Genomic DNA, 26731 nt, shown 5'->3' with positions numbered 1-26731 from the left:
GTTAAATGAAAAATGGAATAAAATTTTAAATTTCTAGCAATATAGTCATAGGCAGAAAGTTCTTAAAAAAGTATAAGAACGAGAAACTTTATTTCATCACTTAAACGAGGATCTTTAATTAGCCTTAAAACGTTTTAAAATAACTGAAGTCATAGAAATTAGCTTAAAACAATACTAATTGCCTAGTAATTCGATAATCATGATGAAATGCCTGAAATTCGGCGAAAACTGTTGTTATCCTTTTCACACCCTTTGCATATATGGAAGGGAACAAACGTTGTAATTCTGATATAAAAACTGAAAGAAAAACACTTGTAAACAGTTCCCAAACCCCGTTTAAAAATTGTAACTGTTTTTATACTTCTATTTTAATGTTAAGATAATTTCATTTATCAATTTTTTGATTAATTCAAATTTAATAGTAATAATAATTTTATTTGCGTGAATTTCATTTGATAAACTCATAAATAATGACCATTTGACAAATTATAGATGGAAATAATTTATTATTGTTAAGTGCATATTTCTAAACTTATTTCTCAATGTACATACATATATTTCATAAGAATTGTTTTATTAAAATTTAAATTGAATTAAAATTGAAATTGAAATTGAAACAAACTTTCAATTTCTTGACTAACTTTATGTGTTTCTTCTGTCGAAGCTAGGTCTACCTTTACTAACTTTCTACAACAAATTACACCATTGTTATGTTTTTGTTGCATTTTGCACCAAAAAACCAAAAAAAAAAAACCGCGAACTTTTGTTGCATGACCAAATTCGAGGCGACCCCAAAAACTGAAACTTTGCAGTCCAAACTGCAGCCCCTTTTTGGTTTCTAACCATTATGTAGATACTCGTCAGCTAGGTGTTCTGGCATCTGGCTGCTTAATTAAAACATTTTGCAACATTTCAAAGTACAACAACAACAAGAACTAAAGGTAATGTTTGCATAATCTACGTGCTGAGGCATCATTTTTGCGACCTACTATAGCTGAGTAGGCGCAAAGGATTATGGGGTGGCAAAGAGGCTTAACATAGAGTACCGTCGGCAATAGGTAGATAAATACATACATCCTACTTTGTATATATTCAGTGGAAAATTTGTAAAATCAAACGCCACTAGAATGAAATTTTAAGAATATATGGGATATATGGGATCTATAATAACTAATTTGTTCTAGTCCGCTCCTGTGTTCGTGTTATACCTATGTGTGTGCATAAAAGTTGACTGTCTTTTCACTGGGAACATAATACTGGAAAATTTTTCCATGCAAATATGTGCAAAAGTCTTGGCATAAGTAATTTTTGGCAAACAATTTCCACGAAATCTATTAAGCAACATGAAAAGGGTTTGACAATGTGGGCGTGGTTCAAGTGCTTCCCATATTGAAATTCCTTTTACATTTTCTTCTTTTTTTTTTTTGCTCTTTTTTTGTCCTGATTCAATGTAATCAAAGTCTGGGGTTTCACTGTGTGTGTGTGTATTTCTACTGTAATTTTAAAGCCGAAAAGTGTGTGCGTGTGTGTGTAACTTTTTAAAGCTGCCCCTTAGCTAATCTGTCGACCTGTCGACCGCTTGTCTGACAAAAGCAACTTTCCCTTTTAGCCATCTGTCCCCATTCCCTGTACCCTTCATACCGGCAGCCATACCTCCATTGCCTGTCTGTTTCAGTTTAGTTTCAGAACAAGGGGGTTTTTTACCTTTCATGTCGCGGCGCTGATTGAATTGCTGCCCGCGTTTTCTCAGCCAGAGTGAGAGGCAAAAAGCCTTTTGTGTGTCAGGGCCTGCCAAATATGTATAAAAAAGAAGAAGAACGAAAGAAAAAAAAAAGCAAAAGAAAGAAAACGAGAGAAAAACCAACACTTTTCAATTTTCTCGTTTTTGGGCTCCCCAAACACGAATAAATAAATACCGAAAGCCTACATTTTTTATTATGTAAATATTTAATCATATCAAAAGTGGAAGCATTTGCTTGCCATATTAAAAAACACACACACCAAAAGAGACGAAAAAAAAAGAAAAGCAAAAACTGACTCCGATTAGTTACGAATTTAAGACACGCGCCTAAACATATGCTACGCTTTCTTTTCTGTGTAAAGACGATGACGGGAACCCTTAAAGCATTAACAAATTGCTATTGAAGTCGATGTATGTGTATTTGTGTTTGTGTGCGGAAGTGGAAGGATGAGCTTTAGGGGCGGGTAATTTTGCTATTTGATGTTGTCAATACGTTTACGCTTATCAAATACTTGTTATCACAAATCGATTACAACAACAACAACTACGGAAAAAGTTGTCTGTTTTGTTGTCATTTGTGGAGATTGTTGTTATCCAGAAAAAAAACTCGTTGAATTGGACCGATACAGTCAACCCTATGCTAATGAACTACGTGGGTTACACACAGTTTTGTTTATGTGAGCAGACATCAAGCTGATTAATACCTAGATATATAAATTTTTATTATTATCGATATACTTATATTTAGTCAAAAGGGATAATAAAAGTTCAATTTATGATAAGGCAACTTTTTCTAAATAAAAATGGAGTATGAGTCTATAAATTAATTTACTTTACATTGAGGGAAATTTTAAAAATTAATTTCATTCTTTAATTGTTTATCAAAGTTATAGATTATCCGAGTTAAGAGTTTTTTTGGACTGTTTAGAATTTTTCAAATTTTCATAGACTTACATATGTAGGGGAGAGGGCCCAGTTATGACCCGGGTTTTGAAAAACCTCGAAATTTTTTCTTCAGTTCGGGAAAATGAAAAATTAAGAAGTTTAACATTTAAATATTAACCAAACGCAACTTTTTTCCAAAGAATGTATGTTTATTTGAGTTACTCAAAAAATTTTGGAAGAGATTTAATTTGGATAACTTTTTTTAACTTTAAAAAAAAGTGGCCCAGTTATGACTCAACTTAAGAAATTCACTGAAAATAAGAAAATATGAAAGGAATGTCACACGAATTGTTGTGATATAATGGTTTACTTATTTTGAAGGGCTTCAAAGCCAAAAACAATGAAAAACCCAAAAGAAAATGGCCATAAATGAGAACGATTTTAAGCCCTCGTCGTCCATGTCACTTTCGCAGTTTTTGCAAGCGAAATAACTTGCTTGCATATTAGCGCACTTCGAATGAACATTCCCGATCGAGATCTTCCAGAATATTCTTGGACAAACTGGTCTCAATATGTAAATTTCCTTTCCTTGTTGTTAAACAACAACAAAAATGTTGGAATTTGATAATTTTACATAATCCGAGTGCAAAAAAAAATGGGACATAACTGAGCACCCCAGCTGAGTCATAACCGGGCCTTTTTATAGTTTAAAGTTTATATCTATATTTTTTATATACACTACATAATCACATAAATTTTTATAGAATCACAAAATATACGGCAAATACAATACTTTGATGCATTGCACTCACCTTTTCACTGTTGATTTCACAAAATTTTGGTACTTTGAAAAAAATGGAAAAATACTTTTTCGCACGATTTTCAACACGATGTTTGGTACGCGTATATACAATACGATTATTAACGTTGGGGTCTGTCCAAAAACTGCAGAACGTCTAACAAACATGATTTACAGGGCTCAAACTGTCATTCAATACCGCATTTCAAAAATATTTGAGAATGTCACAACTGGGCCTGAGTCACAACTGGGCCCTCTCCCCTACCTTTTTGGCTCAAACTGTAAATGAAAATATAATGAATCAATCTTACAGTGAATCAAATTTCAAAACAAAATTTGTATTTCTTTTTAATATATTGTGTGATTCATACTAAAAAAAGCATCTGACTAATTTTATAATACCCTCTGCAAGGGTATAAAAAACATTTCTCGGTGTGGATGATATACAAGTTTGTATGAGTTCATAATGCCAACAATTATTTTGGGTTTTTTTTTATACGAGTAGAATTAGAATTGCATCATTTTAATGCTATATTTAGCATATAAAAGTCATATGATTGATGTATGTAAAGCATTAAATTATATTGTTTGAAAAAGTTGTCTGATTACCTTTTGTCAAATCCAAAATGCAAATAAGTGTTAAATTTGTGTTCCATGTCCTTTTAGTTGTGTTGAATTTTAAAGATGCTTTACCTTCGGGTGTCTGCTTTAAAAAGGATTCCCACGCAGTTTTACTATAATGCTTCCTTTAATTTTTGCTAATTCCATGCCTTGTGCATAATTTGAAACCCCTTTCAGCGTAACTCTCATATCATATTTATACTTATTATTTTCAGAGTTTTTTATGCAAAAGCAATTTCCCTCATACCCCGACAATTTCGCCTTGTAGTGTATACAAGATAAAATCGTCAACTCGACGCTCAGTTTATTATCTTTTTAATAACAGTCCCAGCCCGAAACCACAATGAAAAAAAAAGAAAGTGCAATAAATTATCTTTTAATGTCGACTTGGACGATACCTTGTATATCGTTCTTAAGCCTTCTAAATCTTAAACGTTTGGCTTTATATGCAGTCATTTAAATTTATATGCTGCAAATATCAATTAAAATTGGAAATTAAGCTAAAAGGTCATAACAATAAATATTTTGCTCTTAAAAAGTTGACTAATAAAAATTTTAAGTAATAATTTATCACCTTAAATTTGATAGTTATTTGATTAAAGATTTGATGATAATTTTGGTTGATAAACACAGCAATAGTCAGAGGAGTAGAGCCTGTATATACTTATTGACTTAAAGGTTCTTTCTCAGGAGGTTCTGATTACATTCATGAGTATAATAAATTGGACCTTAACAATAGGTAATATAGATAATGTAGATAGATATAACTCTTCCCTTGTTGTCATACACATTTGGCCAAGTGGAATATGCCGTCTCTTAACAATTTATACAGGGTATACAGAACGACTCAAATAAAATTCTGTGCAGCTGACAGCTTCCTGTCATAAAGCAAACGGTAGTCACTCTTCTCCACTCTTCTGCCTCTTCTATTCTGTCTGACTCATAAATGTGCTCTACTATTATTATTATTATTATTATTAAATATACGTTGTTGTTGTTCTTCTTCTTCTTGTAACAGCTGGGTGGGTGTGTTTTATTGTTGTTGTTGTTGTTATTTGTTTGCCCAAATTTTGACGGATTTCTGTCGCGCGTATTGAAATTCAATTAGCTAAACAACACGCAGTTAATAAATCAAATCTTAAGCAATCAATGTGGAAAATCTATATACATACATATAAATATACACCACCGAAAATCAAGAAACAAAAAAAAAAAACAAATCGAAACAAAAAGCCTGATGGGCGTCGTCAGTCGATTAATTATGCATAAATTTTGATTGATGTGCGTGAGGTGAATTCTTGCCGAGAATTAAATCGAATCAAATGAAATCGTATCGAATCCGTTGTATCAATGAAAACGATTGAATCGACGTGTTGACGTAGTCCGTACTTGTATTGCATCTCTCTATCTCGTTTTGGGGCTATTAATTAGCATTGAATGGCAAAATATTTGCATATATGTATATAGCACATGCTAACAAACGACTAACTAGACATGTATACATACATATATACATTGACTTGTTTAATAGATTTCAATGTGCGATACGCCTCAATGCAGAGTAATACCTAGGAATTAAGTATTCTCTGAACTTATTTTTCATTAAAACACATTCAACTTGATTGCACTTGCCAAGGGAATGCATTAGTAAATGAGCTACATGTTTGTATAGAATTTTATATAATTTTCAATTAACTAAAACATTTATATGTACTCAATTGCAAATTGAAAATAGTAATTTAAAGCATTTACAGCATATTCATTGTGTTTGTGGAAAAACTAATTAAAATTTTCTACAAGAGACTTTTACTTTAGTAAACATTCTAAAGTTTAATTATTGAGACAGAGAGATAGTTATTCCTTTACGACATATCAATCAAGATTCTAAAGAGTCTTAGGAATACATTAATAAGTTGTCCTTTAGACTTCTCAAAGCTTTTCATATCACTAAGATCTAAACCCAAAACAAACATTTTATTTTCGAAAGTTTTGGAAAAAGTACAACTGTAAAAATAGTAACCATCGCAATTTATTAATAACAATTTAAAGCAATATTTAAATAAAAATTTTTAGAAATTTTTGTTTCAAATTAATCAATAATTTAATACATTTTTCTTTTTTGGTCAAAAAGTTGAGCAAGAATTGAATTTCAATTCCAAAAATAATTTGAATTTTATATCACAAAATACACAAACTGTTAACAAGATTTGTTCTCCAATTTATTTATTCTTGGAATTGGGGCGTCATTTTTAGTCATTTATTTTTATAAATATATAAACAAAGCATAGTTTCCCGTTTTTGGTTTTTTGTCATTTTGTAATCTTATCTCAGCATGTTCCCATTTTTTGTATATTCAGTTTTCGGCCCAGCTTCTTGTAGTCCCGCTGTGTGCAGTCGAATTCACAGCGATTTTTATAGGTGACACCATTGGAGCCGCACACCTCGCCCTTCTCTTTGAGATTGCAGGGACAAAAGCTGCCCTCCACTGGGCTTAACATCATCATGGCCATAATCAAAGCAATCACTGAGACTATAGTGAAATACTTCATTTTGTTTTTGTTCTGAGAATTTAAAGTTTACACAAAATTTGAAACGTAGCGCGTCGCACGAATGTTCAATTCAGACTGAGACTTTGCTGTGGTTTCTAGTCAAGTCTGATTTTCGTTGAGTATATTTGTTTGTATGCGTAAGTGTTTTGCTAATTAGTCAACAAGTTGCTGATTATTTTGGAAAACAACAACAGACCAATTCTCACTCTCTCTCTCCCACACTCGCTCTATAGGTATCTCTATCTATTCCCAATTGTTTTAATTGTTTTTTTAGCTATCGTCTCATTTGCATGAGTTTTGCGAGCCTCAAGTAGTTTGCAGGGTTGGCAATTTAATGATTTTACCACCACAAAGGTGAATATTAATAGGAGTATTGTAAAGTAGAGACCTCGCATGGCCATGTCAAATATATAACTAAATTTTTGTAGTCTCCAAGATTTCCCCAGAGAGACTTGAGAACATTTGAACTAAATTAATTGAAATTGAATAGGCTGTGACACAAAGAGAAAGATATATGGCATGGTTGGAGGTGGCAGAAAGTGAGCTTAAATTGAGTTACAAAAAAAAATATGCTCTCGACTAATATAGACATCCAGATACCCTCTAAAACCATAACAACAATCTCACGAAGTGAATCAATTAAATATAAAGTTTTATTAAATTTTTCTTTAACTTTCTCGATTTTAGAGAGAATTTAATCTTAGCTTAAGTTCGTTAGGAATCATTAAGTAACTACTTTTATTCAATATTAATTATTTAATCAATTTTTCAATTTGATTTCAGTTTCGTTAGATTCTCACTTAGACCTTTGATTTTGATTTTTCCATTAAATAGTAATACAATTATGTTAAGTATGTTTTAATTCCACATTACAGTTCATTATAAGTAATTGAAAATTATCGCTACTAACTTTTTGGAAATGTGCGGTGTATCCATTATTTTTTTTCCATATAAATACAGGATATCAAAATAGATAGCTTTTAACTAATTAAAGTCATAAGAACTCATAAAGGAAAATAAATTAGCTCTTTACAAGACTCTTTTATGAGTGATGGGAAATTTGGTTCAATTACCTTTGTGTCACCTGTTAAGCCAATCAAAGGCTCGACTTTTGATCAAAATAAGAGAGAGAGAAACAAAGAGAGAAAGAAAAGCTTGCTGAGAAAAAGAGAGCAAGAGCAAGAGAGAGAGACAGAGACAGGAAAAGCTTATGCTGCTTTTGTTAATGATAATAAAAACGATAAACTTCAACAAAGAGAAAAGGTCTTAGAACAGACCTCAGCCCATAAAAATTAAATGTCCCATTTGAATAGAGAAATATTAGCAATAACTAATCTATATACATTCTAATTAAAGTTAATATCAATAAAAGCTTTTTTCATTTTGTGGTTCAACCACAAATCCAACTATCAGAAAAGCTTTCAACGCCAACGCGATAAGATAAGGAAACCCAATCTTCAAAATAATACAAATTTCGAAAATTATCGACACACACATTTCAGTATGAAAACACATAGTAAACCAAGTGGATTAACCTTTGTTGGACAAATTCGAGAAAAATGAAATTCCTTCATCTATTGATGGCCCTCTGCCTGCTGGTGGCTCTGCTCTTCATGGCACCTGCCCAAGCTGATGATGACAGCGACATTGTGGCCAAGATTCCGAAGAAAATTTGCCCATGTCCTCGCAACTTTGATCCTGTCTGTGCCAGCAATTTGATCACATATTCCAATCGCTGTGAATACGATTGCGTGCGACGTGAGGTTGAACGTGCCGGACGTAGTCTGAATTTACTGCGCAGTGGTTCTTGCTAGTTCTAGAATAAAAAAGAAGTCAAATATCAATATTATCAACAAATAAAAATACAAACTACACGTAATAGCTAAATGCAAATAAACGGATATAATATATTTTAATAATAAATACAATGACGATCATTTCATTGCCTATCTGTGTCTGTGTGGTATTAATCATCAATTTGAAATATAGAATGATGTGCTTATCAGCAAAAAATCATTTTGCGTTGCACTTGATAGCGATAGCCTTTATCGCCGACACTCCAAGAACTTCACTTCGTAAATCAAACTGAAGGGGAAACCACAGAGGGCATGACTAGTATTACCAACAAAATGTTGATATGGCTTGGAGGGAAGTTTATAAAGTAGACAGACAAAATATTGCAAATAATTCAGAATAATTTGCCAATTTACTATTTAAACGATTTTGTTGTAAATTGACTTCTCTAACGAGGATTGCACAAAGAAGAAAAACATTAAAGGACTTACCTTTCATATAATATTTATTTGGTAAACTTTCTTCAACTCTACAACATGCTAAACTAGTTTAAGCAAATACCACCGTGTACGGCAATAAACTGTTTGAGTTCTCGATTCTGAAAATTGATTTATTGGAATCGAAACTTATATCCTCTTTCGCTTAAGTTTCAAACCGCTTTGTGTACTTTCCAATCGCGAAAATACATATGAGTCAATGTTTTTTTCGAAATAAAACTCTTATACTACTTGCAGACATATTCTATGTCTATTTGTTATACAAGAAAAAAAAGTAGATTCAAAATACATTTTAAACACAATATTTTCCAAAACTAATTTTTAAAATTGTTAAATTTCGAATGAAATGATAGACTAGTAAACATATTTTAAACAAGTTGTAGTTCAAAATTTAATTTTAAATTTCATAATAAAAAACTTATACAGCTTTCTTTTTTGAATAAAGAAATTTTTTATATACATTTAAAAAAGCTGTGTAGCTGTATAGTATACACATACATACATATATATATAGACATACGTATGTATATAAATTTTTTTCAGATTCTTTAAACTCTTATGATAAAAAACAGTTTTCATGTCACAATTGTGTGATAAATCAACAAAATATTTGTCAAAGTAAAAATCAAATATAATGCCAAATAAAAATTACGATTTTTAAAATATTTTTTTTTAGGTTTTCCTTTATGCCTAATCTTTTTGCTTATACTTAAATATTTATAAAATTCTTAAATATTTATATTATAAAAAAGTGGAAAAAAGTTTACATTAAATTGAAATCGTATACATATGTCTCTTAGCCATGCTTGTTTTTTTTTATGATTTGTTTGATTTTGTTTCACTCACACAATTGTTTAAACATAAACTCCAGAAACCAATTGGGTCAATAACAACAGAAGCCATAAAGCAATTTCAAATTCACAATGAAAGCTTTTTTATTTATTTGTTAAATGGATTGAAATATGAAATTTGATCAACAACTTCCGCTCCTGGCTAGGGATATGCTGCGTCCTTGACGGGAGGCCCGTTTGGCCGCACACTTCAATTCACAGGCATTGCCATAGGTGCGCGAATCCGAGCCACATACTGGCTCATAATTCCTGGGGCAAGGACAGAAGTCATCTTCATCAGATTGGGCTCCGGTCAGAGCCAATAAAGCAAACAGACAAAAAGCGAGCAGAGCAAAGAAACGCATAATGGTGATAAATTTGCCGGTAATGGTGTTAACGTTTCAGCTGGTTAGACAAGACTGAAGCTTTAATAAGCCAGTTGGCCTTTTTTATTTGTGTGATAAGCTACAGAGGTTCAATGAGCACTACTTAGAACTAACCTCACACACACACGCACAAGTTCATTATAATATTAAACAATAATTAGCAAAGCGTAAAAATCCCAAATACGAGGATTTGGATTTATGTCATGACACGTTTTACTTAGTAATTAATGATGATGAAATAGTTAAACGTTGCAATTTTCATTTGAACTGAGAACTGGGTCTCCTACATCTGGGGTCGACGTGGCGTATGAGCTACGTATTGAAAAGAAAAGTAATAATTTGCATCATTTGCTTTTTATTTGGGCTAAATCGGTAGCAGCTGTTGGCCTTGGCAAGAATAAAAATAAAAATGAATATATTGAGAACAAGACAAACACCAAAAAAAAAAGAGAACCTAGTTTAGCTTGGCCTAATAAAAGGCTTTCAACGCATAAAAAGCAATTTCTATCGAAATATTTCCTTTTTTTGCATACGTATTTTTTTCGTCTCAAAGGGACGATAAGACGTTGTAGAAAAAACTTGAAGGGAAGTGAATATGTAATTCTATCAAACCGTAGGCATTCTTTAAAATGGAAATTTTTATAATACAAAAAATTTAATCGTTAGCTCTGAGTAAGCGTATATTGAAAATATTAAAATTAAGCAACAAAAGTAGTCAAATAATCTAGCAAATTTGTCTACCGTTATGAAAATTTTGCAGGAGAAGCCACCTTTATATGAATAGCAACTAATTTCATGAAATATCTATTTCAAATTAAATAAAGGCTGATTGTGTTTTTTGAATTGGTCTAATTTCCTAGTTTGTAGATATGACTTGTTATGAGTCACCAATTAATTGTCTGCGTTTTTTTTTACTTTCACTGTGAGCAAATCACAGAACTAAAGGTTGTTGAGATTACCGCTTAAATCAACAGGCTTATATTCTAGATAAAGCAGCCAAGTTTCAATAATACGCACAGACACCATCACAATAATTTTGCAATTTTTATACTATTTTAATCTTATGAGTAATCTATGAAGGACAATTTGAACAGAATTACAAGCAATATATACAAGCTGATTTAAAAAAAAAGTGGCAGATATAAAGTGGAAAGAGATTTAAAACATTCAAAAAGCAAAAAACAACAAGCTTTTAGTTTCCATTCTTAATCAAAAACTAACATATCTTGGTTAACTATCAATTATAATCCAAGAATACAATTCCTTAATACAAGGTGGTTTTTTTTTTAAAAAAAAAACTTTGATTCTGTTTTTAAATTATGTTTATTTAAACATTGAGAAATTTATTGGCCAAATAAACATAAGTTTTTTTTATTTAGAAAAAAATTAGAGCCAAACAACATCGGAAGACTTCTTTTGGCCCGGATGACTTCTTTTGCGCCACCTTGTACATAGAAAAAACTGCAAAATTTAAATATTTGTCCCTTTTGGCATTATTAAATACTTATTTACTTAAAAACAAACCAGTTGGTTGTATTCTTTATCTAATGTAAATAAATTTTTATTCAATAATAAAGAAATCAAATGTAGAATAGTAAACATTATATTAAGTTGTTGCTATATGAGTTAGCCATTATTACTTGAAGTATTTTTGAAGGAATGAAAATTAAATTAAAATTCATTATGAAATAGATGTCTAACAAAAAGCGAAATAGGTCAAGGCCTGAACTTTCCATATTGTTATAAATTGTTGTCATTTAAACTTGTGAAATTTTCAATTTCAATAAAAAGCATCCAACTGAAATGTAATCAAAAAATGAAATTTTAGTCAACAAAATTTTTAAAAATATTTAAAATTTAAACTTTAAAATTGTATAATTTTCTGTGCTTACTCATCAAACACCTAAACAAGTTTTGGCCCAGAACTAATATGCAATATGCCTTACTTAAATAGGTTTTGTTTCGTACACTTTAAGAATAAATATTAGAAGTTTTCTTGCGTTCTTACATCTTAAAGTACGGCATATCAGAAAACGAGAAAAGTTTATCAGTTTAGTTAGGCAACAACTACAACAACTAACTATTGTAAGCTAGTCCATGAAACTCACTGCTCTCTCTACCAACAACAAAGTTAGTATGTCCTTAGACAGAAGAGCAAACAAAGTCCATAAGCAAAGACACACAACACTTTTGGCCTAAGCCCCCAAAACAAGAATCCTGTCAAACTAGAATAAAAACAAAATATATAAAAATAAAAGAAAATAAAAACGAAAAAGGGCTTTAGTGGTGAATGTTATGCATATGTGTGTAGGTAGTTATATTTGCCATTGAGAGACCTGTTGGCATACACAATCTATTTTCAAATCCCCTATTTTGTTTTTCTTTTTTGGTGAAAAGCATTTTTCCATATGTATTTTTCTCTGGTTTTTCCAGTTGCCAGCACACCCGAGACTCTGCCCGGCAAGCAACAGTCGCAGCAACAGCAACGTGACGAGGCCAATTCTGGTGCGGGAGGCAGCAGCGGCATTAGCAATTCATCTGGTGGTGGTGGCAGCAATATAATTGGTGGTGGCACAACGCCAGGAGCAGGTGGTGCCCCAAGTTCATTCGCAACGTCCGGCAGCAGCGCTGAGAGTCCCACACTCTGTGACCTGGGCCCAAATGCGACAATAAATGGTCAAGTGGCAAGTAAGTAAAAGATGGAAAAATTCAAATCCCAGCTTCAACATTTTTTGCTCCGCATAATTCATTATTAGGCCGAGGAAGTAAAGGGCTCTTGGTAGTTGGATAACTAGTTAGCCGGACAACTAGTTAGCAAGGGCAACCTTTTTCATTTGCATTTACATTTCCATTTTTGTTTTGTAGTTGACAGGACCACCGCAGCGATGCTGGTGCATAATCCTATGCACATTCACCAGCTGTGCCACAGAATTCTTGGGAACAAAACCTTTAAACCATTCGTTGAAGTCCGTCAACTCTGCGCAAATTCAAAGCAATGAAATAGAAAAGAAAACGTACCATATTACATTTTTAATTCCATGATAACTAAAAATCCTTGGAAATAAAACAGCTTAAAATCATGCTTACAAATCTAAAACATTCAACAGTTTATCTATCAATGCATAATTGATGCTGGAATATCACAAAAATCTTACTGAGAGAGAGAATATTTTGAAATTCTTATTCTTATTGTTATTTCACTTTTTATAAATTGATAATTTAATTAAAGAATTTATGCAATTCTAGACTCTTGAATTTTATAAGAGAAAACTTTCAACCAACAAATAATATGTACCTCGATATCTTTGTCTTATAATTAGAAAAACCTTTCAAATCATAAAGATAGTTGTATCTGTCAAATGTTTAACATTCAACTTAAAAGTTTCTAAGCAAATACATAAGTAACTTTTAGATAGTTAACTTTGAGTCCCATAATTGTAATGTTTATACATAAGTATATCGAATCAATTTGAAAAATTTTTTAACGCTGTTCCAGTGCGAAACGTCGCGACGTTTGAAAAATTTAGTTCATCCCATTTAGAATATGATATGAAAACTTAAAACCCTTAGCTGTTATAATTTTGAATAATCCCTTATAAAAATAATCTGTTGAGTATAATTTTACAATATGTTTTTCCTTAAAAAGAGCTATTTGAATGTTTAGCCTTTTTAATTATCCACTTAACTTGTAATTTAAATTCTATGTTCATGAATATTGTTCATGCGAAAGGCTAAGAAAGGTTTGAATAGAAAGTTTTTTACCTAAACTCACATCATTCTCTCATATTTTTTTAAAGATCCTACAAAAATTACCAGAATTTTTTGTGACAGCATAAGAAGCTATGCGTAGTTTAATAAAGATTAGTTTACCAGAATTCAAAGATGACTGTAAACTGAATAAATTGAAACATTGAGGTTTGTACCATTTGTACTTCTTTAGTTCTTTTCTTATTTTAGAGAATTATAAATTTGACCCAGCCTGAAGGTCTTGTCACTTGGTTTCACAATTTATTGTAACAGAATTAACTCTTTCTCACAATTGAATAATAACAAATAATAAGAATAAAGTTGATTTTGAATGTTGTCCATTTAAATATGGAAGTGACTGTGTCCAATAGAAAGGTAATGCCCCAACTGCAATTGCCATAACTTGCCTCAATTTTTGAACAACTATAAACAGGGCTCTACTCTAGGATCGTTTATAAAGAATGCTTTAATTGTAGTTTATAGAACAGTTTTTATTCAAAATATGCATTAGTCGCCAAGCTAAGTACTAACAATGAAAACATTTATTGGCAACGACAGAATAACCAAATAGCCAAATAGTAGCAATTAGCCCAACTCTTTTGGTTTTTAAGTTCAAAGTTTATTTGTTTTAAGTTTATTACACGCCCAAGCAAAGGCCTGTCTTACAACTATAAATTTAATTTATTTGCCCAAAACTTTTGCTACACGTTGGGTAGCAATTAAAGTGCTTTACGTGTGTGAAAAGGTAGGAAAACTGTAAGACGAGTTAAGGCCATTAGGCAGGATTTCAATGTATGTAGATTTTGGAATCAACACGGTGTCAAAAGGCAGCTCGGTTATTGTATGTACAGCAGTTTTAGTCACATTGTTGGGACTATGATTTTTAGCGTTGAACTCATTAAACTCATGCCGACCAGTAAAATAACGCATAAAACATTTCATCTCTACCAAAAAGTTGAGACGATAAGGACCTACAATGACAGGGACCATGATGTTGGGCGTGGAATGTCTACTAACGTTTTGGTTAGAGTTAGGAGGAGGCGTAGTCTGTTGGCAGTTAAGTAAAGGAATCTCGGGTGTAACATAAATTTAAGTGCAGCATAAAGCGTTTTTTATGTCAGTTGAGCTCCTTCACCTTTTTCGCTCCTCGAGGCACTTGCAACTGCCAAAATAAATGGAGTGCAGTTAACGTTCCGTTGTATGGCAGTGGCATTGAGTTGGGTGGGGGATGGGGAATGGGGATTTGGTCCCTTACTAGATTGCCCCAGGAGTCGAAGCAGTTCTGTCTTTGTGTCTGCTTTTTCTTCATCATCATGTTGGTGTTGCTGTTGTTGTTCTTATTCCGAAGCTGAACGCTTAACAAATACAGATAAATCTTTGCAATTTTCGACACTCTGCTCTCAAAGGCTGCTTAGACCTTGAGTTAAAGAAGGAAAGGACAGGACAAGCACGAAATCCCTCTTCGATTTTGGTAAGGGGCAGGAACTCAACTCTTCTGAGGGTTGCTCGTTAAGGAGTTACGTACACACACTCACACAAACAAACAAACACACACACACACACACATAGGATATACAAATACATATGGAATATATATTTTTTTCTACCACTTTTCTTCGGGTTAGACTAAATAAAGAATTGTGTGCTACAATGGCTTTAAATGATTGGAATAAATTATTGATTCCTTTTTTTCGTTTGTTGTTTGGCAAAAGAGTTTGCTTAGGCCCTCAAGCCCCGAGGGCAATAGAAAATTGGCACAGTGGTTACCGAAAATTGGTTAAATTCAATTTGTTTGTGGATTAAGTAAGGGCCAATGCCTTGAAAAAATATTTTTCGCTTAACATAATTCGCTAATTCAATTTTATACAATTCCATGTAATTACTTCTGAGTGAAGGGTTAGAAAGGTATCATTTTCTTTATGAAATCTTTTCAGATTTGTTAAATTGAGTTTCCAGGGTTTTGTAATATATTTATAAGAATAAGATAAGATAATAATTAGTTGACGAGCACCTGATTGATTCATTTCAATCGGGTTATTATTATTATTATGATGATTATTATCAATTTTTTTGCATTTCATCAGCTTTCTAGATTTCCATAATGTCTTTAAAATACTATATATAAACAACGATTTGTAGGACCAATCGGTGTCATCTTTGAATCCTTATTTCTGAGAATTTTTCAGTAGTCTAATAATACCCAAGATTTTTAGGGATTATCGTTATTTATGATAGGCAAATTTCTAAACGCCAAGACCCTACTATTCACGTCTAAGGAAACGATAGCAGATTTCGATTACAAGAAACTTTTTTGAAATTAAATACGAAAACATTTACTCTTAGATCCATTTATAATATATGATAACTCAAATCGAATTAAAAAGTCTATTAAACCATAAGCTGAAGGTATTTTTAGCCCTCCCTGATCAAAATATATAAGGAAAACCCAAAAAAAAAGGATCCTTGTGTGTTTTACTAATCATCCTCGAGCCGTCAATCAAAATGTTTGAAAATATCTTGGTATATCAATTTACTTTGAGCCATTGATTTGAAGGTTATTCTCAAATTTGTTGACACTTATTTTCCATTGATATCCACTTCACTTTTTACCACTGTGCGAGCAACTCTTTGGAGATTCGTTCTTTTCTAAAAGCTAAATTCAATCTCATTGTTCGCTTGATTAGATCAAAGTAGGATTTTGTAATCATAGTGTCAATAGTTGGCAAAGTTAGTATAATAATATTTTTATCGTAGCAAACTTAATATAAAAAAAAATAATACCGAACTTTTCTGTTCTTATTTGTCTATTTCAGGACATGGTTCACTGACCATTATACGGCGCACAAATAGCAGAAATTTCTCACAAATCGACGCTCAACAATCAACAATCAGCACACACCACCAGCAACTTACCTCGCCATCACCAGCTTCTAGTGGACCGGCCTCATCATCAGCTGGTAATATCAATTATTTCCAAACGCCACTGAGTGAGCCACTTGCCGAGCGTTTAAATTCCCGTACACAAAATACAAACGGATCATCATCGAGATCTGTTGAGGGCACTGCATCAAGCAATCAATATCAATTGCCTGGGACACATAACGCAGCAACTTCCGCCTACTCAGCCGCTGGCACTGCCTCCTACAGCCAGAAAATGCAACCGTCGTCACCAAATCCAACCAATTATTCGCCCGATAATGTGCAAGTTGCGTCGAATACAACATCGGCCCACGATATGACTGCGGGCGGTCGCGAATCGGCTGAATATCAGTCATCAATAAATACAAATAGAATTTCTCTAATGCGTAGCGAAAATCCGTCGGATTCAGTGCATTCGTTTGAAACAACCTCGAATATATCGGTATCGCCATCGCAATGGGATACGGAAAATTTGCCACCAGTCGATACGCCAGATGCCCTAAACAAAGCGGCTGTGAGGTGAGTTAACGATTACCTAAAGTTGCCTTAATTCTTTGACTGTCTTTTTAAGACCTTACAAGAATCTCTCGAATTAGCGCGTTACCTGAACCCCTTAGATCGTTCATAAGACAATTTAGGTAGCCCCTAAAAAATCGTAATGCAATGCCTCTACTTTGTGGCTAAAACTAATTGTGAATTATAACTTAAAAGAGCGATTTCTGATCAACAAACCATTCCTTGTTCCACTTTGTGTCCGTTCCTCTGAATTCCAAAAGATCTATTTAATACTAAGAGGGAGATTATATGTAGTTAATTCCTAGAATAAGGCAATATTTTCGAATGTATAATCGATATCTAAAAATAGTATTTTTAGAGAAAAATTGCAGTTTCGACATCAAAAGTTATTAACTGGCTAAGACATTCAGCTACTTAGGAAGCATAAATATTTGTAAAAGTTTTTTTTTAAATAAGGTGGAATAAAGTATGCAATCTTTCAGACACATCCTTTAGTATAACTTATTCCATGTTCATTTCGCAAAAGAAAAGGAAAATTTCTATCGCAATAAATTAATTTTCTAAACTAACTTAGAAACTTCGGCTTGACCGATTATCTTTTTTTGTCATTCCTTAGTTAACTTTTCCATTATTTTCTCTCTCTCATATAGAATACGTGGTCTTCTCCGCCGCATGGATTACGAGACCGTGGCATATGAGGATATGCAACGCAATTTGCATTATGCTGCTCGTGTTCTCGAAGCAGTCTTCATTGACGAATCAAGGTAGGTGCTTAAGTCTATAAAGATCTTACTTCTATATCCTATACTCCAAAACTACCCACCAGCTATTGGTTGGGTCTTAAGTATTTTTAAGTATAAATTTCTAACCAACAACCAAAAATACCCGCAAAAAAAAACTGATCACCGGATCTTCTGCTTTCGCCAACGGCTCATCCTATGATTGGTTTAGGCTTTCAGTAGTTTCTCAGATTTAAAAACAAAAAACCCTTAAAATTCAAAGAAAACAAAAAATAATGAAATCAAAAATCAAATTCGGACCTTTGCACTCGTTCAAGGCAAGCTTTCCGTACAAGTTGTTCATATACCTATTCATTCATCATTTTATATCAAATCATATATCTTTTGTATCATTATCATATACTGAATTCAAATTCTAAATTATATAATTTTTGTATTCTTCTTATTGGTTTGAAATTTTTTTTCATATATTTATTCTCTATATATCTGAATAATTTTTCTTTTTTTATATACTTATATATATATACATATATCTGTATGTGTGTGTGTCTCCTTCTCTCTCTTGTTGTAAAAAAAAAAATATCTAAAACAGAAGCCCCACAACAGGTAAAACAAAATTGGGGCAGATTGCGTCCTCATCCGTTGAGAGCGAAGAGTAAGTTTTTCCTAATTAGAGAAAACATAAAATCAACTTTTTATATTTTGGTTTCAATTGTCGTTAACTCATGTTGATTTTTAACTCGTTTTTTTTTATTCAACAAATAAATTTTCGCTCTTTTTCCTACTACTATAATAATTATACTCAACAATAATGATATCGAAAAAAAAAACTCACACACTTTACATTACTCTATCCTATAATCTATATATATCTACTATAACTTTCGTCATTTATAATTTAATCAATTTTTTCATCATTTGTAGTGCTCTCTTCTAAGAATAACTAATTTTCATTTTGCCTTGCTCTGCCTACAAAAAAAAAAGACTAAATTCAGTATCGCCTCATCTATATCTCTATATACTAAATCGATTTCTATCTACCATCATACATACATATAACTTCCCTCATCAATGCATTCATAAAACAGAGAACGCGTATACTTTCTAGACTTAGTCCTAGCTAACGTACTAAGAGTCTTAACGTTTAAGTTTCCTTCCCCTCTCATACCTAATCGCTCCCATCCATCCCCTCCGGTTATTTGCAAATTGACAATTTGTTGAATCAGTAAACTAAAGCACTGTATTAATTAAAAGAATTCTCTATATCTCAAACGTATTTAACTTCAGCATTTTCAGTGTAAATCTACGTATCTCTATCTAACTTTGTTGTTACCCCTCCCCCTTACCAAACCCCCATTCGCCCTTCTCAACTGTGCCGCCAGATGAACTTCCACTCTTTACTACAATCAAACTCTTCTGCTTTGATTTTCCTCTCTTCGCTATATATAAAAAAAACAAGGCATACATATATTAAATATCTTGAAAAAACTTACAACATTTTAGTATTAAAAAAAAAATTTTGACATTTTTCTTTTATTTTTCGGGGAGCTAGCTAATGCAAATTGGTTCAAATCGAGATATAGAAAACAAATATCGTGTTAGAAATGTAGTAAAGTAATTTTATTTTTAATAGCATACGATTTTTTAGTGCAATTTTACCATGTTCTCCATGTTATTATAAAGAGCCCAAAAATGACAGCTTAACCAAAAGATTTTCATTTTTATGATAAAGAGTAAACAATATGTTAAGGAAGGCTTACAAATTTAATTATTGTGAGTAGTGTAATTTAGTTTAATGCGATGAATTTTTGATTCTTTAATGGGATAGGTCTCAGAAGCTCTAAATACACTTTCAAAATTTCTATTTCAAAATATGTATTCAATACCTAACTGATTTCAAAACTTAATATCTTAGTTTAATCGTAATTTATCATTAACACTTGAATATTTCCCATTCGACTGGATTTTTAAAATAATTACGATAATTTACAAAATTTGTCCAAATCTTAGGTTTCAAGATCAAACTTTAAGATGAATATCTAATAAGTTAAACTGATATATGAATGTATTTTATATAATTTCCAAATAAATGTATATTTTAAAATGCCTTGGATGTTTAAGAAAAATAATTTTGAATTGACAAATTTAGTTCTGGAGATTTTAAAGCAGACCCAAAGATATTATTTTAACTTCCAAATAAAGACATTAATTTTTCAAATACTTCAAAAATTAACAAAATACTAGAGCTTTATGAAATTAAGGTTTAAGGAATTCTTTTGCTGTTCTTTAAAAATAACCGTTTGGTCTAATTTAAAAAGATAACTTGATAATTAGAGTGTCTAACATTCAATTCAAAAACAACATATTACTGAATTAAAAGCATTAGACAAGAGGATATTACTTTCGAAGAAAAAATATTGCGTTTTTTCACTTCTGAACCTAACTGATCCCTTAAGAACAAATGATTCTTAGCTATAGATAAAGATTTCCAGATTTGCCTTGGCCTAAAAACTGTTTTGGATTTTTTTAAGGTTAAGACGATAGCTTAACAACGGGTTTGAAACCAGTTTGCATTTTCATAGGTTTTTCAATTATTTACCTCCCACACACATTTCAATTAAAATTTTCCCCATTGTCATTTGAATATGTGCAATATATATGCTAGTGCCGACTGTTATATGCATATAAATTATTCAGATTCAACTCAAGAGACATGAAACTTCGATTTACATAATCAAGTGTGTGGAGGACATGTATTTTCCGTTGGGTTGAGAGTTTCTTGCTTTTCATTTTTTTGTGTTTTAACAAAACATGCTAAATTTTTGAATAATTCAGGTTTTTTTTTTTTTTGTGTGTGGATTGTAAACTTGGGCGAATTGTTTGTGTGTTTCTTCTTATAGGGACTAATATCTTTTTTCTTACAATTTTCAACTGATGTACTCTCTCTTTCTCTCTATTTTTATATATTTTTTTCTTTCTATTGCGAACCAAATTAAAAATTTCGAAAAAAAAAAACAAAACCAAAACGAACTAAAATGTGTGATAAAAATAAAAATGTTGTCTTCTGTACCGGTTTCGCTTTTACTCACTGCCAACTGCTGTGCGAAAAACACTTGACCGCCTTCGCCTCCGACGACCACGACACGCCATGATGCCACACTCCACCAGTGAGTCAACTGTTAGCAAGGAGCGTTGTAATGGTAATTGTAAGAATCTTAACTGCAGTCAGCATAGTCATAGTAATGCAGGACAACAGCCACAGCAGCAGGATAACAACAATACAAATAGTAATTGCAGTTTGCAAAAGGAGCAAAAGGAGGAGGAAAGACAGCAGGACAATCAGACAAGTATAGAGAGTCGCACCAAAGGTGTTTCGCTGGCACCACAAACACACAGTGGACCAACTGGCCCGCCATTAGCAGCAGCCTCAGAAAAAGAAGAACAGACGGCGGCAATACCAGGTGATGATGATGGTGGTGAGGCTAAAACCAAAACTGGAACAACAACGGCTCTTGAGTCAGTCACGGAAGAGCACTCGTCCTTATCCAAACCAGCAACAACAACAACAACTGCTACAGAATTAAGTGCTCCTCCTGCGGTTACATTTGGTGAACCTGCTCCATCTCCTTCCTTGATCAGTGCGGCTCAAAGTGTTTCCAGCAGTAGCAGTTGCAGTAATAAAGCGACCGTTACCGTTCAGCGACAAAGACGACTGCGTACACCTGTCTGGGCGAGATCAATGTCCACAAATAAAACGTACTTGAATTCAAATTAAGATATTACTTATAGCAAAACCAAAAAAAAAAAGAAAAACAAAAATTTTAACTTAAAACTAAGTCTAACTTTATTATTTTGGATATGCTATTAATTATTTGTCGAATTTATTTCTTTAAGTTTGAAAAATTGTCGTTATATTTTTGTTTTTATTACTTTTATGTCTTAATCAACACTGCTCCTGATAAACTGAATATTTCGCCTAGTTTAATGCGTTAAACGTATAAACTGGGTGAATAAATCTCTATATATATAAATATTTCCTATCTCTTCTATCTACTACTCTTACTACTGACTTATTTGTCTGCGTTTTTTTTTTTACTGCTGTAAACTATTGTCCAGCCTCTTTCTGTCCCCCTATCTTCTTCTTCTATTTACCTAAAGTTTTTCCAAATATTTTTGCTCGCTTGAACTATGTAAATATATATTGATCCCGTTTCCCTATTCCTTCCTATATGTGTATATATAAATACCCGTAAAACCATTGTCCTTGTTCTACGTTTTTCAGCAATTCCAAAAAGAAGCCTGATTTATTTATAAAACTTGTAAAGTGAAATTAAAACAATGAAACTAATAAATATATATAGTTTTATAAATTTATCTGCCTTCGCTTGATATAAATGGAATGAAATTGTTATGTTTAAATGTCTTTAAATGTAATTGTTTTGCTGAACACTTGAAATTCATGACATTGGCATGTGTATTGTCCTACATTTAAATTTAAATTCGTTAAAAAAAATATTAAATTCTAGGTAGGAAAACGCATGAAAATCTCACTTGAGCTTAAGCCATTAAAATTTAAATTTCACAAAATCTCAAATAGTGGGAATATCAAACAGCTGACTGATCACGTTTTCTTGCTGTCACGTAGATACCTATCTACATGTAAAATAGCGGTCAAAGTAAACAGCTGATCTTGCCGCCAAAAAAAAAAAACAAAGCAAAACCAAAAAAAATTATCGTATTTCGCGTTTTTCGGCATAAGAAATAACAGAAAAGTTATTCAAGTGTAACAAAATGATCAACAACAATGCAGACTCGGACGAATCGTGTGGAGATGAATCGACAAGCTTCACCACCAACAGCACTACCTCGCGCAGCAAATCCCCCACCTCTAGCACAAGAAGCAAAAGGCGTGGACGCAGAAGTGCGAAAGCCAAGCATAAACCAGGAGCTGCCTACAAATATGAGTAAGTGATGGGTGGAGGAGAGAGATCAAGATTGGAGATTACAAGATTCCATTGCATTGAATGACTTGCAGCACCCACGTAAAGGAAAACCATGGAGCTAATATCTTTGGAGTGACATTTAACACTCTGGTGGGCAAAGATGAGCCACAGGTGTTTGCCACAGCTGGCAGCAATCGTTGCACTGTCTACGAATGTCCCAGAAATGGAGGCATTCAACTTCTACATTGCTATGCAGATCCTGATGTGAGTCATCGTAAGATGTAGCCAAAAAAGAAACATCCATTTATACAATTCCTTCTACACTAGCCGGATGAAGTCTTCTATACCTGCGCCTGGTCCTATGATCTAAAAACGTCGGCTCCTCTATTGGCAGCAGCTGGCTATCGTGGCATTATACGTGTCATTGATATTGAACAAAATGAAGCTGTGGGCAACTATGTTGGACATGGACAAGCCATTAATGAGCTAAAGTTTCATCCTCATAAATTGCAATTGTTGCTCTCGGGGAGTAAGGATCATGCCATACGACTGTGGAACATACAGAGCCATGTTTGCATAGCAATTTTTGGGGGCGTCGAGGGTCATCGTGATGAAGTCTTGTCCATAGATTTTAATATGCGTGGCGATCGCATTGTCTCCAGCGGCATGGATCACTCACTTAAGCTCTGGTGCCTGAATACTCCTGAATTTCAGCATAAAATTGAATTATCCGAGACGTTTAATCAAGACAAATCGACTTTACCATTTCCGACAATCACAAAACATTTTCCGGACTTTTCCACACGTGATATACACCGAAATTATGTCGATTGTGTTCAATGGTTTGGTAATTTTGTATTATCCAAATCGTGTGAGAATTCCATTGTCTGCTGGAAGCCCGGACAGTTGCATCAAACGTTTGAACAAGTCAAACCGAGTGATTCATCTTGCACTATTATAGCAGAATTCGAATATGATGAATGTGAGATCTGGTTTGTTCGCTTTGGTTTTAATCCCTGGCAAAAAGTCATTGCCCTGGGCAATCAGCAGGGTAAAGTTTATGTATGGGAAATGGATCCAAGCGATCCGGAAGGGGCCCACATGACTACTTTGTATAATCCACGCAGTGTGGCAACTGTACGTCAGATTGCCTTCTCCAGAGATGCTAGCGTCTTGGTCTATGTGTGCGATGATGCCACCGTTTGGAGATGGAATCGCCGTCAGGCTACTGCCATTTAACAAATAAAAAGAGACTACAAAGATCTCGCAAAACCAATTCTCAAGCTCCACAACCAAATCTCAAGTGGCCAAATTTATTATAGACATTTCCATATGATTTTAGTTCCTAGAATTTTTTAATAAATTGATATAAATTTTTGTACCTAACATATACATAGATATAAATCAAATTTGCTAAAAAAAATTCCAAATGTTTCCATAATCTGTCGTCAGTTACAGCATTCTCTTAGCTTTTGGCATCTTTAAGTTTTGTTACCTCCTCCCAGTGGGTTAATTTCTAATCGCCATTCGAAAGCCACAGAGAAAACGAACGAAGGAAAATGGCAATCCTGAAAAGTTCGCCAAAACAAATGAGTTTCTTGCAATTGCCCCGCCATTTATATGCATTGCTGCATTCAGAACGACATCGTTTGGAATGAGTAAAATAAATGCGACGAAATTGAAACTACCAAAGGAGCAAACGCTACCAGCCAAGCATATAAACCAAGCAGCAGCCATAACAGCTCCCAGCAGACTGATTAAGCCTTAACAACGTAAAGGAGCATAACGATTTTGTATACCCTCATTTAATAGCTAAAGTATCTACCCATTTATATTAATCTGCCACACAACGAATAGAAATGGAGTTTTTATTGAAAACGTATAGGAACTTTCGTTTCCAGCGTTTATATACTTAAATTTTTACTTTAAGGATTTTCTACTTTGATTGTTTAAATTTAAATTGTTGTAAAATGAATCATATTGGTTCTGATATTAGTAACTTTTTTTAGAAAATATCTAACTAGTTTTATGGATTTTGTTTATACAATAATGCTGTGTAAAGACAGTAAAAACAAACTATCCTACTTATTAACCCATAAGTGATAGAACTAGCTTTAAGTTGAGGAAAGAGAAGCATTCTTTACATAAATATACATATGGCATTGAAGTAAACAATTGTTAATATTAAAATATTTATTAATTGTACATAATTATAAGTAATATATATACATACTATATAAACGTTTCTAGGTGACCTCTTATATATTTTTCCATTTTAACTATTAAATATAGGGCATTGCTTGAATATGTATCTACATTTATGTAAAATAATAATGAATATTATTATTCACTCTTAAGTGAATAGACATTCGGTTTTTAAATATATTTTTGCAAAGTTTTTAAATCATAATTCAAAAGTTTCGCTCGTCTTGAAAAATTTGTAACAATTTGTAAAAAACTATCTAAATTGTTATGAAATTCAGATTCTTTTTTATACTTTCCGAGATAGATCTAAAAGGTTTACTGTCTGATCTTTGGTCATTAGCCCCATAGTATTTGATTTTATGAATGTAAAACTCTGTCTATGAGAAAACTTAAGGCAATCTTGATAAAACGTACGCCAGGAGCAATAGGAAAGAGACCTATCCTCTTCTCTTAATGGTGATACCTAAAAATGGGATGTAATCTTAATATTACTAACCTATTTTTTAGGGCATCAATTCGAATTAAGGCGCGCATTTATATGTTAAAATCTTAATAATGTAGCATCTAGAGTACATGTTGTCCTTCAACCTATTGATATCCATATGAAAGTGTATACCTTAGTCGAACTAGTTTATCAGTGTTAAATTTTAATATATTTTCTTCATGCCTGATTGAGTTTTTGCATCTTCTTTGTTCGAGCATACAGAACGTTTCGTTCGTTGACCGCATCTCGTCTCCTTCCATCTGGGACTCCTTGGACTCTTTCGCTATTTCATACTTTATCCACTTTTACTTTATGGTAGCACTGTGAGTAATTTTGTGTGTGATACATTTGCTTTTTCGCCTTTTTTTTGGAGGGCATTAAGTTGTCAATACGCGTAATGCAAAAAAGCTATAGAGAACGTGTTTCAATGAAGGATATCTAGGTGCTAGCCACTTCTATTACTATGTTGAATTTTAGCCTTGACACGCAAAATTGAACCACCTCGTCGAAAAAGAATGTGTTAAACACACACAAAACTAAATGTTAAATATTTTCATTTCATAAATATGGAAAATTTTTGGTTGGATCTAATTAAATATCTTTAGTCTCATCATCATGTTTGTTTGTTTCTGTGTACGTATTTAATTAGATGCAACTCAGCGACCACATCAACGACCTCCACCAATGCCATGACATGTAGCAGTTCCACCCACGTTCTCAGCTATACCCGTCGTCATAGTCACATCCATGAAAATGGCAACGGCGATGGCAATAAACGACGAATTATTCGCTTGCGGTTTGTCTTTGTCTTTGTGTCTGTGTCTCTGTGATTGTTGATTTTGTTGGATGTTGTTGTCATTATGCCTCATCCTCCATTCATCCATCCATCTACCCATTTCTGCCATCTTCGTGTTGTACTGCACTCGGTGAAAATACGCAATTACCCGTACCACCTCCACCTCAACCACCATCAGCATCAAGCAGCACCACTCCGACTACCGACTAAAATGATGATTCGTTTCCACTTTCATTTGTCGGCTGAAAATTAATCAAGCCAAAAATGCCACTGGCATAG

At 33.0% G+C, this 26731-nt stretch overlaps 6 protein-coding genes across 10 annotated transcripts in view; 3 read left to right on the top strand and 3 right to left on the bottom strand.

The window, feature by feature from the left end:
• Positions 1-26731, top strand: part of LOC6642209 (calcium/calmodulin-dependent 3',5'-cyclic nucleotide phosphodiesterase 1) — a 136939-nt gene that overhangs the window by 92817 nt on the left and 17391 nt on the right. For 2 of the 5 annotated variants that reach the window (XM_023175917.2, XM_023175920.2), the window contains exons 2-6: positions 12536-12790; positions 16663-17287; positions 17935-18048; positions 18617-18679; positions 21193-21780. In XM_023175917.2, coding sequence (XP_023031685.1) covers positions 12536-12790; positions 16663-17287; positions 17935-18048; positions 18617-18679; positions 21193-21780 — 1645 coding nt within the window. The remainder of the gene's footprint in view (positions 1-12535; positions 12791-16662; positions 17288-17934; positions 18049-18616; positions 18680-21192; positions 21781-26731) is intronic. The other 3 variants (XM_047010774.1, XM_023175918.2, XM_023175919.2) reach the window with 3 other exon arrangements.
• LOC6642214 lies at positions 6244-6666 on the bottom strand. Its single transcript, XM_002064841.4, has one exon. It carries the CDS (start codon positions 6593-6595, stop codon positions 6374-6376), a length of 222 nt encoding a protein of 73 aa, XP_002064877.1. The 5' UTR covers positions 6596-6666; the 3' UTR covers positions 6244-6373.
• Positions 6600-7021, bottom strand: LOC124460261. Its single transcript, XM_047010775.1, has one exon. It carries the CDS (start codon positions 6994-6996, stop codon positions 6835-6837), a length of 162 nt encoding a protein of 53 aa, XP_046866731.1. The 5' UTR covers positions 6997-7021; the 3' UTR covers positions 6600-6834.
• On the top strand, positions 8113-8518 carry LOC6642213 (serine protease inhibitor Kazal-type 7). The gene has a single exon (XM_002064840.4). It carries the CDS (start codon positions 8155-8157, stop codon positions 8407-8409), a length of 255 nt encoding a protein of 84 aa, XP_002064876.1. The 5' UTR covers positions 8113-8154; the 3' UTR covers positions 8410-8518.
• LOC6642212 (leech-derived tryptase inhibitor C) lies at positions 9797-10115 on the bottom strand. Its single transcript, XM_002064839.4, has one exon. The coding sequence runs from the start codon at positions 10079-10081 to the stop codon at positions 9860-9862; it is 222 nt and encodes a 73-aa protein (XP_002064875.1). The 5' UTR covers positions 10082-10115; the 3' UTR covers positions 9797-9859.
• LOC6642210 (polycomb protein esc) lies at positions 22712-24353 on the top strand. The gene is made up of 3 exons (XM_002064837.4): positions 22712-22988; positions 23060-23231; positions 23295-24353. The coding sequence occupies exons 1-3, from the start codon at positions 22816-22818 to the stop codon at positions 24204-24206; spliced, it is 1257 nt and encodes a 418-aa protein (XP_002064873.1). The 5' UTR covers positions 22712-22815; the 3' UTR covers positions 24207-24353.

This window comes from Drosophila willistoni, assembly GCF_018902025.1.
Source record: "Drosophila willistoni isolate 14030-0811.24 chromosome 2R unlocalized genomic scaffold, UCI_dwil_1.1 Seg167, whole genome shotgun sequence".
Taxonomy (NCBI): Eukaryota; Metazoa; Arthropoda; class Insecta; order Diptera; family Drosophilidae; genus Drosophila; species Drosophila willistoni.
The sequence above is the reverse complement of the archived record's forward strand: the minus strand, read 5'-3'. Positions and strand labels throughout refer to the sequence as shown.